General features: G+C 41.8%; 1 protein-coding gene across 1 annotated transcript in view; it reads right to left on the reverse strand.

Moving 5' to 3' along the window:
- The window catches only part of NALF1 (NALCN channel auxiliary factor 1), a 605,875-nt gene extending 595,189 nt beyond the window's left edge, over window positions 1-10,686 (reverse strand). Inside the window, exon 1 of the mRNA XM_069601974.2 lies at window positions 9,298-10,686. Coding sequence (XP_069458075.1) covers window positions 9,298-10,215 — 918 coding nt within the window. The 5' untranslated portion in view covers window positions 10,216-10,686. The remainder of the gene's footprint in view (window positions 1-9,297) is intronic.
- Between the last annotated feature and the right edge of the window lie 8,295 nt (window positions 10,687-18,981).

The raw sequence follows: 18,981 nt of genomic DNA on the forward strand, positions 1-18,981 counted from the left end.
CAGCACAAAGATAAAACCTCCCTCCTGCCTGAGAATAAGCAATAAATTAGAGCCTGTCGTCTTTTCTTTGGGATCTGGGGCCTTCACTAATTTTTTCTGAAAGTGATACTTTCAATATCATACTCCCATCTGGGTCCCAGATCAAAAACTACAAATATTCTAATGCTTATTTCATCATAAAATATTTATTCCTTTAAACTCACATCTTCCCGCCGTTTCATTTCCCTTTTCTTTTCTCCGCTGAACTTAATGAAGAATCGTTCAAACTAGTCTTTATTTCCTCCACTCCAGCTCACTTCTTAATGCACCACAATTTGACATCTCTTTCGTCATTCTATTGAAGCTAGTCTTGTAAGGCTCAACAAGACTTAATTGTCAGATGCAGTGACCTATTTCTAGGCTTCATCCTACATGCTCTTTCTGAAACATAAGACACCCTTGACTGACTCTACATCCTTCTTAAAGCTCCTCCCTATATTGTCCAGATCTTCACATTCGAAGGATGCTCTCCTGTCCGTCCATCTCTGCCCCTCCCCTCCCACCTCCCCACCAACCCTCCCCCATCCTCTCTCTGTTCTCACCCTCCCATTTTCACTCTCATACCCTGTTTCTTCTCAGTCTCTATTTCTGGTCCCTTTTCTGCCCAGACCCTTTAACGTGGCTCTTCCTCAGAATTCATCTTTGACATTCTCTCCACGTAATCTGCTTCTGTTAAATCATCTACTCTCTGCACACAGCTTCCTAGATCAAACCACATCACACGTAGAGAGCAGATACCGCACCAAAGGCCCTACTTATATGATACGCTATCTACTGGACATCTCCTGATGGCACTATCTCCAAGAATGGACTCCTGTCATTTCACTAATCTCAATCCCAATGTGTTCTTCCTCCTGGATCTGCTATCTCATTACATGCATCCACATCCAGAATATCACCTTTCCTAAAGTCTGAATCAAATCCTTCCTCTACATGGCAACTAGTAAGTTAGAACTCAGAAAAGTCTCCTGAATCTTGCTTTCTTCTCCCCTCCCATAGCCACCACAGTCATTTAGAATCTTCTCTCCATCCTGGTAGCCACTAGCCACTTGGGGTTGTTTAAACTTAGACTAACTGAAATAAAGTAGAATTTGAAATTTAGTTTCTGGCATCACTTCACCCTCTTCCAACCTATCAACACACTGCTGCCAGGGCTAAGCTTGCTTTGTTTGGAAAACAAACCATCTCAAGTAAATCACTTGATTAAAATTCCTCTCTGATATTATATCACATAGAGGATGAGATTCAAGCCCCTAGCATGGGATACACAGTTCTTCACAACTGAGCACTAATATCTCTCCAGAGGCATTTCCTCCAGCTCTTGCCATATAGCTTACTCAATGTGAGAGTGGAATTATGTCCCCCCAAATTTAAACACTGAAGCCCTGACCCCTCAGTGTGATTGTATTCAGAAAGAGGGCATATAAAGGGCTAATAAAGTTTAGATAAATATTAAGATTTCTAACTATTACAGATTTTAGGCAATATGTACACAATTCTCAACTCATAAACTCAACATCTTTTAAAACACTATGGTAAAAATTGGATGGCTATTAAAAAATGTTAAACAAAAAGTGACTATATCTTACTAAACTTACAAATTCAGTGTAAGAACTATTACAGATTTCCAAAGTCTGCTTCCCTCCCTTCAAAACTGTATCTATATCCTTCCTCTGCTGCACTTGAAATGGAAATCTAAGTGTTCTGCTGATAGTCGAACCATTTATTCATAGTCATAAACCCCCCACCCCCGCAACAAGACTTTGAAATGATGAACCTGGAATTCTTGGCCTTTCATTCCAGCTGTCTAGGACTCCAAAATTTCTGCCATCATAGCTTGCTATATCATCTATAAAACACTTTTAATGATAAATGAAAATTTATTAAGTATTTGTGGATTTATATATTTATCTCTTAACTATTCAATATGAACTGTGGTGTTCATTGGAAGGTCTGATGTTGAAGCTGCAGCTCCAATACTTTGGCCACCCGATGCGAAGAGCTGACTCATTGGAAAAGACCCTGATGCTGGGAAAGATTGAGGGCAAGAGGAAACGGGACAACAGAGGATGAGATGGTTGGATGGCATCACTGACTCAATGGACATGAGTTTGGGTGGGCTCCGGGAGTTGGTGATGGACAGGGAGGCCTGGCGTGCTGCAGCTCATGGTGTCGCAAAGAGTCGGACACAACTGAGCGACTGAACTGAGCTGAACTGACTCAATATGACTGTAATGGTCATAATGAAGGGAGAAAAGGAAACACAGTAAGATGAGGAAGTGAGCTTGACCTTTAACACTACCAGCTTGACCTCGGAAGAGTTAACTTTATGTCCTCACTTTACTCATCTGTAAAATACGTGGAAGAACTTATAAAGACGGCATGATTAAATGAACTAAACTAGTTCCTGACTTCTAATCAACTCTAAAGCTTGTTAGCTACTACTGAAGCTCGTCCTGGTACTTAAACTTCTGAGTGACTCCAATCATTTTCTGAGAAAACCACTACTTTGTCATGATCATACATTTAGACCTTAGTTCAATTGTTTTTTTCCCCAAATAAACTAAGTCAGTGACAGTTCAGTAGGAAAGAGACTGATTATTCCTGATGGCAGTGGACATGCAGAGAAGGGAGATTTCTGAACTCTGGGTTTCCCATGGGACACAGGCCCGGGGAGTGAAGCCTCCAGATGCCAAGAGGATTCAGCCAGATGAAAGCAAGAGGGCACGCTGATAGGAAGAAGAGGAAATCAAAGGGTGAGGACTCACAGTTTTGAGTAGAGCCCAATTTCCTTCTCAAAGAGGGACAGAGCATCTGACATACACAGTTCCCATGTATTTCTAAAGAAGTAATTATCGCATCCACCCATTCCACATACGTGTAGATATACTACTACTGCTGCTAAGGTCAGCAACTGAATTTAAACACTAGTAAACTTGCATTTTTTTTTTTGCAGGATTTTTTTTTTTTTTTACCATCCGTAATAGCATCTACAACTTTTTCTTTTAATAAATGACTCTATGTAGAATCAGAGAGGGAAAATCAGCTACTAACCTTTCAACACTTTAAACATCCAAGAAGGAAATATTTTCATGCATTCTACACAATACATAGTATAAATCATTATTTATTACCAAAGAAAGGCAGATGTGAATTCCTGTTTTCGGTTTTAAAGAATCGAAGGAAATTAAAACATTTTATTACTGAAATTTCATTATATGGATTGTAATGTTTTTATTGCATATTAATTTAAGGTAATTTCAGTGTTTCACAGCATTTCTAATCTAAACTTTTAAAGAATAAACAAATAAAATGTGATATTACAATCCCTTCAAAACAGAACAATGATAAGATCCCTCTAAAATGAATTCCTAAATTAAGCGGGGTAGCATTCTGTGTCCACTTAGCAACTTGTACCTTCACAACACTGTGTGAATGTCGACTAGTTCTTCCAGTATGATAGGAATAAGTAAAAGAGGAGATATGGCTCGTCATCATAATGGAGAAAGAACAATAAAAAAAATTAGTAATTTTCTAGGTTTAATAAAGTCAATAGTTGAAGAAAGAATAAACCAAACCCCATGAAATACTATGACAAGCCGAAATGTTTTCTCTTAACACCAACGCATACTTTTGAAAAAGTGTAAATTCTAGCCATCTATACAAGCTAAAATTAGAGACAAAGTAAGGAGGCTGAGGCTCCTCTAATCAAATAGCGGGTCGTCGCAGAGACAGTCATCTAATCTCTGCACTCATGCGCTCAGCCCATCAGTGAGCAACGGAATAATGACTCAGTTCCGGCCCAAAGACAGAAAATCCACAGCCAAGTGGCCCATCCGCGAATGTTCAAAGTTCCCGTCTTCTCTGCACCCTTCTCTCCATGTTCTTTCCTTGGCACGGTCCCTAAACCTCGCACACACCTAGCTCGTGTTTCATCTGCCTCCCTCCCCGCCCAGCCACAGGGTATTCGCTCCCCCTACCCGTGACCATACCCTGTTGCCTTTACCACTTAGAAACAATGTAAGTTCCTTTCTCATCTGTTGAACCAATGAGGTTGTGTATTACAGAGGCGCAGGACCTAAAAGGTCTTTCCACTCCGCTTGCCACTCAACTAGAAGAGCGGTTCTCACCCTAGGCTACACGGCACCAGGGAAACTAGAAGACCCCAAGCTCACGACGCAAGTCAGGCTAATGAAATCAGAATCTCTTCGGGCTCAGTGTGTTTTCAAAGATTCCCAGGATTTTCTGCTGTAATGCCAAGGACCACTGATCTAGAGTAAATGTTAACTGATATTGAAGAAACATCTTTTCAGTGTAAGTCAACATAAAGCGAACAATGACATGTTTGGAGCCTAGTCAACGTGAGGTTGACACAGAAGACCAAGCCTGAAACAGAAATGGGGAATAGAAATGGAAGCAATAGGTCAATAATGCAAACCTAAATAGTACTGCGTTTCAAACAGCTATCTATAGATTGTTTTTGTACATTCAATCTAGTATCAAAATACATCTTAATGCATTCTGATTCATTTGTGGGGGAGCATGAGACGGATTTGATTTTCTTCCTTTATACTTTAATTCACCTTGCATATGCAGACACCAATCTCATCTAATTAAAGTGATTAAAACCAATGTATAACAGCAATTATTAAAATTTTGTGGTTATGCCCTATATAGCTACTAATCTGACCCAGTTACAAGTCAGAATTTTTTTAAAAAATCATTCCTTGGTTTATAAAGCAACCAAAATCATTCCTTGGTTTATAAAGCACCCCATTTTTATATGGGGCAAAAATATTAAAAATAAAAATCTGGTTCATAAAAAGTGATGACAGTGGCTTTGACCTTATAAATGGCCTTATTAATGGTTAAAGTGACCATCTGAAGGTTACACTGTGTGATACTGCAGGGAAGTGATTCAGTTATAAAAATATGATTTGAAAATAATACAGTGGTAGAATGTAAAAGAGGTCTATTTCCAGAAGTATTCCACACTCTGGATACTGTCATAATCTATACAGTAGCACTAAACTGGTTACAGCAAAATATTTTATATGTAATATTTAAATGGAAAAAATTGTTAGATATGTTATTTCCTTAAAATTATTTTAAAATATCTACAGTGTATGACATTAAAATAAATAAGAATTTTAAAATGACTTTTTGTTTAAACTACATATTATGTAACCAAATTTTACCTCCTCAAACTGCTTAATGTTTTTGAGTGGTTTCTGCAAACGATACACAAAGCTTTGAGTATCACAATTGTTACATATGAGGAACATTAGCAGAGTATTCTTCTGATCATTGTCTGTTAAATAAAATATGCAATATAATTTACTTTAGCACCCCACTTCAGTACTCTTGCCTGGAAAATCTCATGGACAGAGAAGCCTGGCAGGCTGCAGACCATGGGGTCGCTAAGACTCAGACATGACTGAGTGACTTCACTTTCACTTTTCACTTTCATGTGTTGGAGAAGGAAATGGCAGCCCACTCCAGTGTTCTTGCCTGGAGAATCCCAGGGACTGGGGAGCCGGGTGGGCTGCCGTCTATGGGGTCGCACAGAGTCGGACACGACTGAAGCGACTTAGCAGCAGCAGCAGCAGCAGCATAAAATTATGAAATAAAAGTATAAGAATGCATACATTCTTGACAATATAAGGATTAGAATCTATTCTAAGAGAATTAAAATACAGTGATACAGTGATTTATATTAGAATCTAATCTCAAACTCACTTTTCCTGACCATCTGTCTGAGGAATAAAACTATTAGTAACAAAAGTTTACCTGTAACATGGACATTTATAGTCCCTAAATATTTCAGGTTTATAATATGTAATTTCAAGAATGCCTAGAAGCTAAAGAATGGCATATTTTTTTTAATCTTCATAAGAAAAACAACTAAGCAAAAATTAAGGCATGTTAATAATGTACATTGTAATTGTTTATGCTTGGAAGAGTATATTTTTTAATATTGCCAGCCATCTTGAAGACTTTTGCAGATTTGCCAGATTCTTGCTGTATGTCAAAAACATTATTCAGAATAAAACTGCAAAGTTCAGAGAAGAATTACTGTCATAATTTTTGCTACTTGAATGCTATAGTCTAAATGATATATGCAGAAGTTCTTGTTCTTTACCATAAATTAATTCCCAGATAAATGCGTATATTTATTTTAAAAGTTAAACCAGCTATCTCTAAGAATATTGAAAAATATTCTTGCACGTAAATGATTTCTATACTGCAAATAAACCTTTACTAAAGTAAATCCAAGCTATATTTGATCTCCAATGACTACAGGTCCAAAGCAATATGATTTGATTAAGTCAATATTAAGGGTTTTTTTTTTCACTATAATGGTCCAAAAGTCCCTTAAATCAAGTTCAATAAAAATTAAATTTAATCCATTTTAATTGCATACCTATATGGAATGTGGCATTTTTTGTTTAATGGAAGCAATTATAAAACTAGAAGGCAATAATATGTCCTAACTTTTAAAGTTTGGAAGTCACTATAATTACATGGGTATTATGAAATTAATATAATTCTTCTAAAGTATGAATTCTATTTGTATAATTAATATTATAGCATATATCCTATATATAAATGTATAAATATATTAAGAAACTATTGAATTAGATTTTTTCATGAATATATTACCAATTCTGGAAATATAATGCATTTACTTTTAATGTAGCCTGAGATTTTGTCATTAACCTTAAAAGGCAGAAAATTTTGCGTGGACTATATATCTTGAACATTGCCCCTGAAGATAGACATCATTTCATAATTATAAGCATGTTTGAAATAAGTAAAAGTGTTCAGAAAGAAACTCAGATACATTCTTCAAAGACCACCAATAGCATTTTAAATCAAGTAATATACTTTGTATGTGGATGTGATCGCAGTTTTGCAGAATCATAACGAAGCTGTATGTTAAGCTAAGGATCTAATCAATAGATTTGTAAATTATCAACCAAGAACACACACTGAACACACCTAACCCCGGCACCCAAAATTTGAAACTGTGTGAAAACAGTTATCCTGGAATAAATGTCAAGTGTTTCCAACTGACAACCAACCAACCAAAAAATAGCTCAAGGTATCACAAGTAATAAATCCTGTGTTGTGGAGATGAAAACCTCAAATGTCTGTGTTTACTTTTCAGTATGAAGAAATGTTTCTAAAAGGAGTTAAGATTTTTTTAATGTGCTTTTGTGTATATAGCTCACAATGACTACTTTATATGAAACATAATCCAGAAGTAGTTCATAACATTACATATTCATTTAACCTACACTATACCTTATAGCTATGATGATATAAGTATAAAGTTGATAATTATTTCAGGTCAAGAGAAAACTCTGTATTTATTTATATATACATATATGTATAGATATTTATTATGTGAATTTTCAAATAAAATAAATTTGACACACTTATTTAAGAATATTCTGTAGTCTACAATGTAGACTACCTTGTAAATACTGAGCCTATGCAAACTGAAGTAACTAGAAATTTCTATGAGAGTTTACATTCAAGGAAGCAAGAAAATTCTAATTATTACAAGGTATCACTTTAAGCATAAATATACTGAAACCTTGGCAAGTTTTTTACTGGTAGTAAAATTAGTATACAGATCCATTTCCTTGCAATTCTGAGGAAACATTATCTTGTCAAAATAAATAAGTATGCAATAAATATACCAGTCATTCATTAGTAACTTCTTCCATTAAGATTAATTCCCAGGCATATGGTTAAGAAGAATATATAAAAATCTTTTAAGATCCATTTATCTAATGAAACAGCATTCTAAATTACTGCTGCAAATGCAATATCATTATTTGCAAAGAAGATACATTTCTGGTCTTAAAGAATGTTGGCAAAGCAAGCTTAGTTTTAGTTTAGCTTAGTTGTCAAAAGCACAACTAATCAATACAACCCTTGAACTGTGTTGTTTAAGTAGGAATCCCTTAGGCCAATTCTCCTGTGAAAGCATCACAAGAACCCTTTGATCCATACTGCCCTTGACCACACTTTTCCAGCAAGTGAGGCAAAGGAGGCTCGTTGTTGTGTTCCTTAGGGGAGGTTCGGGGTGTGATGAAGAGAAAGGTAGAGAGACAATATGGCGGATTATTTCTTTTGAAAAGCAATACTATTCTGTTGCATTAAGAAATTACCTTTGGAACAAAACCTCAAGGTTTGCTGAGATTCAGCCATCATTTCTTCCCCTACTAAAAGGTCACTGCAGTATCTTCATCTTCAACGGAGCTCTTGAGCAAATCTCATTTCAGCACCATGGACAGCAACACTTCTACTAGGACATGTGCCCATGGTCACATTTGCCATTTCTTAAGAAACTTGCATACACTATTCCTTTGTGAATCAGCCAGGTTTACAGTCATTATTATATTCAACAGGAAGGGGCTGAACATAATATATGTTATTAATGAGTTCAGTATTTTTTAGTCATGGCGTTAAGCATTTGCCAATTAGTACTTCCTGAGAGCATCCTGAAAATTCAAGCTAATTACATAAGGTGACTAATAAATAATCTAACACTGATCAGTTATCACCAGATACGTAATCAAAATTTCCTACTCATACTGAGCTTCTGATCAATAGCTATACACATTTCTAAGAGAAAACAAGAAACTCATGTGAGTAAATACACTTAGGTAGGCCCCCAAACTTTCGAAACAACCAGAATTACTCCTGGAAAACACGTAAAACACTTTTAGTTCTTCCCACATAAACAATCACAAACACTTTCTCTTGACTCTTCGGGCAACGGGCTTAACTTGTCACTATGAGAGACTTCATGTGTAAGGTCCATAAGCCAGACTGCACATGCCTGTCTTAGCCTGTTCTGACTTCAGCTGTGGTCACCAGTATGCAGTCCCATCAGAGTCTTCCTCAGAAGCTTCACTCAAATTACATTAAAAAAAAAAAAAAAGTGGCAGAATCTGAACCAACTCTGTAGCTTTAAGAGATAGTTAAAGCACTGGCTTTATCATCTCAGAAGACCAGAGTCCTCCTGATCTTTCAAGGATTCTCAGAAGGCACTGATCCACCAGCAATTCACAAGAGAGTCCCAAGTCAAGCAGCAGGTCAGGCGCTTACAACCACAAAAACAACGGTCGAAGTAACAAAACCAGAGTCAAAAAGCGACTTTAAAACTCTAGAAGACACCTCCACCCAACACACAGAGATAACAGCGCGAGGAAGGGGAAAAAAAAATCCACGGGTTCCTACCTTACAGTCCTCAGGACACGATTTCACCGAGTACTCCTCCGATTGCAAGTATTTATGCAGCACGCTTTCGAACTCTTCGTATTTCTCCTGAGCGTGGTGGTCGTAGTCTTGGTAAGCCTCGACGCACTGTCTGCAAGTGGTCATCTCACCGCCCTCCTTGAGCACCACATCCAGACTACAGTTCAAAGTGTTGGGACTGGACAACCCGGAGAACAACTCCCAAAGTGTGTAAGAATTACAAAACGAAAGGTAAAAATCCGACAAGTTCCAGAGCGGAGTTGGCTGCGGCGGGCCCCAGGTCTGCTGCCGCTGGTCCCCCCGGGCCGCCGCCCCCCGACTCCAGTTCCTGGCGCACACGGCGTCCGCGCTCTCCACGGTGAAGCACTGGCCCGAGGAGGCGCCCTGCGGGTAACAAGTCTCCAGGCGCCACGAGGGTCTGGCAGAGTTTCCTGGAAGAAGAGGCTTGCCCCGGTTGTCGGTGCCTCGGCCGCCCTTGCCGCCGCCGCCGCCTCCCGGGGAGGGGGGCAGGGTGGGGGACGGGGAGGCGGAGAGGAGTCTGTGAGCCTGGGCGGCGGGCGAGGGCTCCCCCATGCTCGCCAGGAGCGCGGGCCAGGACGGCTCGTGCTGCCGCTGCCGCTGCCGCTGCTCCTGCCGCTGCCGCTGCTGCCGCTGCTGCTGCTGCTGCTGCTGCTGCTGCTGCTGCTGCTCCTTGTCCCGGGCGCGGGTCAGCTTGGCCTCGGCGCAGAACCACAAGTGATCAGAGAGCAGGACTGTGAAAAACAAGAGAGAGGCCAGAGACAGTCGCCATTTCTGAGCCCTCTCCGAATCGATGAACGGTTTCTCGTTCTCCCGGGGTGCTGCCAACCAGATTTTTAATCCGTCGTCATACTGCCGACACATCCAAGCACCCCTGGTCATATTTTGGGAGCGCACAGCCCTGGCCGACTCCACCGCGAGGGCTCCGGCGCCGGTGTCACCACAATATGCATTGACTTAGGGGTTCGATTGCCTTCTCCCCTCCTCCCTTTCCTCTCTCTCTCCCTCGCTCCTCTCGCTCTTTGCCTACATCAATATTACCAGGCTTCGGAGGGAGGCAGGACTCTCTTCCGACCTAAGCATCCGCCGACCCCATCCTCTGTCGAGTGGGAGACAATGCAGAGGCAGGGAGGCAGGGGGGAGAGGGGCGCCCGGAGGCGGCGGCGCGGCTGTGGCCGGCGGCGGGCCGGGTGCAGGAGGCGACGGCGGAGGTGGCGGGGTGGCGGCGCCTGTCAGCCGGGCACGGGCAGGGCGCGGGTCCCCATGGCCCCGCGGAGGACGGCCCGCTGTCCCCGGCCAGGGGCTCGCCGCGTCTCCGCTGCCCACGGACTGCGGCCGGAGCGCCTCGCCGGCGCCTCCTCCCCACCCCCCGCCCGCTGCTCCTTCCTCGGCTCCTCCGGCGGCTACTTCTCGCTCGCTCTGCTCGAGTCCGGAGCCTGGGCGGCCGCCGGCAGGGCGCTCCCGCCCCCCCACCCCCCAGCCCGCGCTCCGGCCGCCGCCGCCGCCGCCGCTGCCGCAGGTCCGCCCGCGGGCGCCGGGCTCCGACTGCTGACGCCGCCTCCCCCGGACCTCGGGGCCGAATCGCCTGCGCTGGGCCTCCCGAGAGCCACAGTCATCTTCAGTCCCCGGCTAAGTTGCCGCCATCTTCGTCCTGGAGAAGCACTTTTTGGGGGGGAGCGCCGGCTCGTGCGTCATCTCCTCCTCCCGCGCCGCGCTCGCTCCCTCCTGGCGCATTGGCACCGGGCTCGGCCCGGCGGAGGGGGAGGCGAGGGCGCCGGGGGTCCGGGGGTGGGCGGGGGGGAGCCCGGCTGGGCCCGCAGGCCGGCCTGAGCGGCTGCGCGCTGACGCCTACCCTGCCTTGCCGTCCGCCACCCCACCCCTACCCCCGCCACCTTTGGGTTTTTTTCTGTTATTACTGATAAAAGTCAGACTGCGGACAGCAAGGTTTGAGGATGCCTGCTGAATTTCTTCGGCACCTCCTGCTCCCTCTCGGACTCCGGGAAAAAGTCCGAGTTGTGGCGGTTGGGCAGAGGCTTCTAGCGGGCGAGGGTCTGGATGTTGCCTTCTTAACTAAACAATGAGCGTGGGCTTCCGACGAAAGGCTGCGGGCACGGGAGGAAACCTGAATTGGCTGGCGGGGGGCAGAGGAGGGACATCTGATCTCTTTGCATGTGTCTCGGGATCCCTGGACAACTAGACATCAACAGCTTCCAGTGTATTATCTTGTCAGATGATTTTAGTATATGGCGGGGTGACGCGTGTGGCATATATCCTTAGCTGTATGTAGGACAGCGACATTTTTCATAAAGTAAAAGATTAGAAGTGGCCACATAGAGTATTAGAGAAAAATAGTAGGACCTCGCCTTCCAACCTTCACTGACTAGCCCACCGTTTCGAGTTCCAATCCTCCCGCCCTCGGAGGATTCCTCCTCCGATCTGGAGCATCCCAAGCTCTCGTGACCCCTACTCCAAAGACCTGCGCCCAGCCCCCGCCGAGCTCGGCTCTGCCGTCGCCCAGGACCTCCGCAGCACCGTGCCGTCAGGCTGCCCTGACGGGTGGCAGCTGTAGCTATCCGAGCCTCTGGTGCCCCTTAGCGTTGGCTCTTGGAGTTCCGAGAAAGAAAAGCCTGTCACGCTAGGAAAATCAGGGGTCCTCTCGACCCCGCCTCATACAGGCCAGTGCTGTGGGCAAGCCATCAGTCTCCTTTTATGTGAAGACCGTGCCCACTCCGCCCCTCACGCCCACCGAGGCTGCGAGGGCAGGAGACGGAGCCGGTGCCAGCGCCTCCCTGGGTGCGCGCCCGGAGCGCAGCAGAGGCCGGCGGCGTGTTCCACTGAGCACTGTGGCCAGCTCCTTCTCCGCTTTCGAATGACTGACTATTCTATAGAGGGCACAATGACATGAGCAGTGTTAGTGTGCCATCGCTCTAGTATGCTGAGAAGCCAAAAGGACGGGTCATCCACATCCGTATTCCTTTCAGAGGTGCTGTGAGTGTTGACACTGGGGAGAAGTGGGTGTTTTTTTAAAAGCAAGTTGCAAAAGATAACTGGCAAGATTCGACCAACTGGTCCTTTCTGTGGCACAGTAGGGTATATATTAATGCTAAATTTTACCCATGTAAATTGTAAGTTTCTAAAAACTATGTGCAGTGGCCATCAAAGCTTGGTGCAATTTGACAGCTGGTTGATCTAAGTGTCATATAATGTTTGCGAAGACAACCTGTGTAAGTATACCATTCTGGTACTTTGGCTTTTAATGTGTTGAATTTTAACTCCATAAAAGGTCTAGAAACTAAAATATATACTTTCTATGGCAGGGCTATCCTTACCTCTTAGCATCTTTAAGCAAATTTCCAGGTTCTTTTGAAAATTTAACATGAAAAAAAATTTTTTTACCTGAGCTTTGTATAGAAAGCAGAAGCTGAGGAAACAGTCTTTTCGATTCTTCTCTTTTCAATGTTTAAATTATTTTGACATTGAATAAAATATTTTTCTCTCAACCAGTGATGTCAATAAAGATATCCTTTAGAAAAATCTCTTTAAATTTTAGAAAGCATTTTGTTTTTCTCCTACCCTCTCATCATGATTACTTTTTTCTTAAATTTAAAACTTCAATCCACTTAGACCAAATCATATTTAAATATAAGATAGTCTGCTTGTAGAAGTAAGTGAGTATATGGGCATGGCATTTTCTATTGTATAAATAAATACATATGGAAGATAATATCAGAAGTCTCCATTTCTATTTCTTGATAAACATTCTGCAGAATGTGAAAGTGAACACAGCATACTCTAAATCCTGATATGATTCTCTCTCCCTTTGTTTTGAACTTGTTGCCCCTTTGTGACAAAATAGAGTGTGATAATCCAAGGCCTTTCTATAAACACAAAGTTGTTTTTTTGTTTGTTTCTTTTTGCCTAGCTATCTAGCTTTCTCTCTGTCTAGATGTAGTTGTTTAATACCCGGGTTATAGGATTTCATTTCATATTTCTTTCTCTTACCTACCCCCTTCATTCTTCTTCACCTTGTTTCTTCCTAATCTGAAGATGCTGCTCCATTTATACTTTTTTGATCTCTACTGTGCAAGACTGAAAGCTCAGAAAATCCTTGGCTAAGGAAGTCCACTTAGGGAAGCTCACACAGAAAGTTCACAGGCAGACCAGGCTGAGTTTCGGAACACAAAGATGATCTGAGCTCAGGTGACTGGCTTTTTAACTAGAGGGAATTCCACCAGAGCCCTTCTGCCACCGCAAAGGGTGACAAAGTGACTGTCAGGGTTCCAAAGCTGAAGTACCTAAACAGTCTACCATTCCCCACCTGTGAACCATCCAGCCACCACCCAGCCCGGCTTCCTCCAAACCCATTTGCCTTCAAGCCAGGCAGGTTGGACTTTCAGCTTGAATCAGACCTGCTCTTGTTCACAGTGATTAATAACACCTCAGCTGAATATAAGGAAGATCTTAAGTTATGCCTCCAAGAAAAAAGTGGCAGATGTTCTGCTGAAATGAATTATCACATTTGTTCTTTTTTTCTGTCTTGAAATATATATTCTGCCTCTCCTGTCCCAAGTCCAGCATACTACAATTCATACCGGCTCTCTTCCCCAGCCCGTCACTCCATGTTCATTTTCAGCTTCAAATTTATGTCCACTAGCCTGGAGTTGGGGTTTCTGCTGTATGCTCCTGCTATTGACAGACAGACTCATTAACTAGAGGATGGACTTCAAAGCTAAGAGCCAACAGAGCTATTGCAATCAAACTATTCACAATTACTTTAGACAGTGCTTCTCAGCATCACATCTACTGAGAGGTGGGGTCAGATAATTCTTTATGGGGAGGGGGGCTCTGCATACTTTGCAGGAGCTTCAGCAGCCTCTCTAGCTTCTACTCGCAACAGAACAGCAGCACACGCATCTCCCCCAGTGGTAGCAACTAGAAAACGTCTCCAAGCATTGCCAAATATCCCCCGGAGCAAAATCACCTGAGTTGAGAACCACTGCTCTAGAAACATCTCCAGTTAGCAGTTCAGTTCAGTTCAGTTGCTCAGTTATGTCCAACTCTTTGCAATCCCATGGACTGCAGCACGCCAGGCCTCCCTGTCCATCACCAACTCCTAGAGCTTGCTCAAACTCATGTCCATCGAGTCGGTGATGCCATTCAACCATCTCATCCTCTGTCGTCCCCTTCTCCTCCTGCCTTCAATCTTTCCTGGCACCAGGGTCTTTTCCAATGAGTCAGTTCTTCTCGTCAGGTGGCCAAAGTACTGAAGTTTCAGCTTCAGCATCAATCCTTCCAATGAATATTTAGGACTGATTTCCTTTAGGATTGACTGGTTGTTTCTCCTTGCAGTTCAAGGGACTCTCAAGAGTCTTCTCCGACACCACAGTTCAAAAGCATCAATTCTTTGATGCTCCGCTTTCTTTATGGTCCAACTCTCACATCCATACATGACCACTGGAAAAACCATTGCTTTGACTAGATGGAACTTTGTCGGCAAAATAATGCCTCTGCCTTTTAATATGCTCTCTAGGTTGATCATAGCTTTTTTTCCAAGGAGCTTTTCTTCCTAGGTTGGTCTTTTAATTTCATGGCTGCTGTCACCACCTGCAGTGATTCTGGAGCCCAAAAAAATAAAGTCTGTCACTGTTTCCATTGTTTCCCCCAACGATTTGCCATGAAGTGATGGGATTGGATGCCATGATCTTCGTTTTTTGAATGCTGAGTTCTAAGCCAGTTTTTTCACTCTCCTATTCCACTTTCATCAAGAGGCTCTTAAAAAAATTAGCAGTTACTTAATTCATATCTGCGTGGCAGAAGCTCTGGCATCACAGATGAAGCTGTAACTCTTTCTTTATATATGAGGGACTTCAAATCTTCACCCAGAATCACGACCTCTTGCTATAGAATTGAAATATTGAAATAATAAATAACAATAAATAATATTGAAAATATTTAAACTCCCTTAATCTCTCACACTCTTCTCTATAAAAATCATGGGGATAAATGATAATTACCTAAATCTGATAATGTCAGAATTTTCTCCATAATTCAGATAAAATATTATTTATTACAAATTGTTTACTAATCAGGCCACTGTCTGTACTTTATACATGGACCCTCAATCACAATATGAAAAAGTGAAAGTGTTAGTTGCTCAGTCCTGTTCAACTCTCTGTAACCCCTCAGACTGTAGCCTGCCAGGCTCCTCTGTCTGTGGAATTCTCTAGGCAAGAATACTGGAGTGGGTTACCATTCCCTTCTCCAGGGATCTTCCCAACTCAAGGACTGAACCCAGGTTCGATCTGCAGGCAGACCCTTCACAGTCAGAGCCACCAGGGAAGTCACAGCCGCAATGCATCATGAGCTAAATCAAGCACATGTGTGCCTCCACATAAATGTGATCAGTTATCAACTGCATGCTAAATACCACATGCACAATACAGAAAATTAAACATGAAAATGAATTTTAAAAGCTGTAATCCCAATACCCATATATAGTCACTATTTCCATGATTTGCAGTATCTAGCATTTATTTTATATTATAAATCCCCTATTTTGTGACATTTAGTAAACCAGATTTGTTTAAGGACTGAAGTAGGAGGTCTGATAGCATACACATTCACATTTACTAGATAATAATGCGATCTTCCCCCAGTATTGCATTGTGAACTGTAATCAGACACACAAATTCTAATGATGTCTCAAAACATTAGGATCTCTCTCTTTCTCTGACCATGTGATTAAATCAGAAAGAGAACGAAAAATGGGAAAATAAAAGGAATGAACAATATATAAAATTAAAGATTCATTACTCTCAAACAAGGGGAAGAAGCAAAGTCAGACTCTGTTATTTTCATCTTATTATTATTTCTCTCTAGTCAAACTATGTCTCACAAAATATTTCAGTGATGCTTAGTAAAAGTCTGAGATACTGCAACAGCATTTTACTAATTTTCTAAATAACTGGAAAAATACTACTTTCTACAATAGATTACAGTTAATTCTTTATTTTTAGGTAATCTGAACCTTCCCTTCTTCTTCTAGTTCCCATTTAGGATGTTTTCAAATAAGACAACTTTAAGGGTACATGCCCTCTGAAAGTAAACTGTCACAGCCAACCCCACTTATGCTTGCTATGTGTTGGTCCAAGAATGAACCACGAGGAGACTGAGATAAAAGACCATATCTGGCCTCTTGAAGCTTAGTCAAGAAGGAGAGAAAAGGACTGGGCCAGCAACCACAACCTGGTGAGGAATGATAAAGGATTAGCGATGAAAGGCTTTGGGGGAGGAGAGACAAACTCCAATCTGATTTTAAGAGGGCCCAGGATAGAAGGAATCGGGGTATTCAGTGGCGTTAGGAAGTATTCTTCAAGAAGACCTCCAATGTTTAAGGACTCTGGTGCTCAAAGGACCCCAGGACACTGGAGGATTTATGGGTGAGTGGGCTGGGCTGGAGTGTGGAGGCACACGGTGTAGCTGCAAGGAAGAGACCAGAGAACAAGGCTGAGGCTCCCTCGTGAGTGATGCTGTATCGTAAGCCAAGAAACTGTCTCTTCTCCTGAAGGTCCCTGGGATTTGCTGAGGAAATGTAGATAGTGATTTAGAAGTTAGTTTTCATTAACATCACTGTTCACCAAAAACAAAATGAGAAATCTGTGCAGGGAAGGTGTTAGCCAGATTAGTAAATATGCGGATTCTTGTTAGCTGATCGGTTCATATGGAGCACAGTGGAAGAAGAGCAGCTAGCTTGGCTGGTATGTAGGTTTCATTTATCAGAAAAAGTAGGCTGTGGAGTCTAGAAACTCCTACACAGGTTTTACCTAAGAGTGTGACTAATGGCACAGAGGAGCCTAATAGAACAGGCACATTTTAGAAGGCAGCTGAATAGCACCCAGCTGCAAATACATGACACTGAGGGATCTGGTGATTAAATGTGCTTTTACGAAAGAACATTGCAGAAATAATCTACATATGTGTCACAGCTCTGTGTTTACTGTTCAGGACGTCATTTATGCTTATATCTTTCAAAGAATTCAGGGTGCTTATTTGATTACTTTTTTATGCGAATCTGCACCTTTATTCCTAATGAAATGAATGAATTGTTATGGACTGGAAGGGAGAGATTTCTTTTACTTTGATTTTATATATAAAAATAATTAAAATAACGTTTTGTTCTCTTTTCAAAAATTTACTCTTATTCCTGAGTTAATTACCTGCCAAACAATTTTACCACAGAAAAGTCAAACCAAGAATAAATATTTTATTTTCCAATGAAAACGATTACTTGAATATGTCCACTCTGTGAATCAAATCACTCCTGAACTATTTTCTTTTTTCACTTTGTCTTCTGGATGCACAAAAACAGGCACATCCTCTTAGTTGTTATTATACACTGTTCATGTGCCACACGTACGTGGAAACAGGTCATGTTCCCTTCATCTATTAATCTAGAAGGCAATCTTGTGCTTTCAGAATTCACAGATAGTGTGCAAATTCTTGACTAATACATCTACATTTTTAAAAACAAGTTATGGATGAAGAGCTAATGAAGAGTATGCTAGGTTTATTTATAAAGAAAATGAGATTAAACCTTTCGATTTAGGCCCACTATAATTTGCTAATATAACCTCTCTTTAAAGGAAAGGGCAGATTCCAGCACCATCAGGTACCTACTCTGAGGGCTCTGGTTAATTACCAACAATGGAAACGTGCCAGAGTCACTCTGAATCTCCAGGGACCTTGACTCGAGTGGCCTGGGTGGGCAGAATCGGAACTTGCTCTCCACCTGTATGCTTCCAGCATGCTCTAGCTCAGTGGTTTCCAAATACTGGTGGGCAAAAATCAAGTGGGGGCTTAGTTAAACTGGCATCACTTCCCAGAAAGCCATTTCAGCAGGACCCAGATGAGGTCCACATAAACTGCATTTTTAACACATCTCTCTGGGTGAAGTTGTATGACCAGTGAATCCTGGTATCCACGGTGATGGCCCTGCTGGACAAGAGGCCAGTGTTTGTCAAATTTAAGTAGACACTTTAAATTCTAAACCAATATCAAGATTCCTCTGCTAGAGGATGTACTGCTAAATAACAGTATTTGTGATTAAGAATTAGCAAATGTAGGCTTAGTTCATGAACTCTTTCCATAGAATGCAAAGATAGCACACAAACACATAACATTAAAAAATCTACATCATCATCATCATAGAAATTACTTATTATTTGCCAAATATTGTTTTGAGTATGTGTGTAAACGCACACACCCAAGTTTTTTAGTAAAAAAGTCACAAAGGGAAAACACTTCCTTCAAGATACACAGAGCAAGGTCCATATGGAGAAACGAACAGAAGTTACTGAGAAACAGAGAAAAGATTTGAACAGCAGAAAAAAATCTGCCTATGTCTAAATAGGAAGATGGTTATTATAAAAATGGAAATTCTCCCCCAATTACTGTACATATGCCTAAAAATAAGGTGAGATTATTTTCCCTGAAAGAAATTATTCCTCATAAAAGAGGAAGCCATTTTATATTTGAATCCTTACTAAATATTTCATACTGTCCGAGCCTATCTCTATTTTTATTTCAAACTTCTTTGGGGGAAGACACATTCTCCTCAAACAATATACATCAATGTTGGTTTTACATACA

Source organism: Ovis canadensis, chromosome 10 (genome assembly GCF_042477335.2).
Source record: "Ovis canadensis isolate MfBH-ARS-UI-01 breed Bighorn chromosome 10, ARS-UI_OviCan_v2, whole genome shotgun sequence".
Classification (NCBI taxonomy): Eukaryota; Metazoa; Chordata; class Mammalia; order Artiodactyla; family Bovidae; genus Ovis; species Ovis canadensis.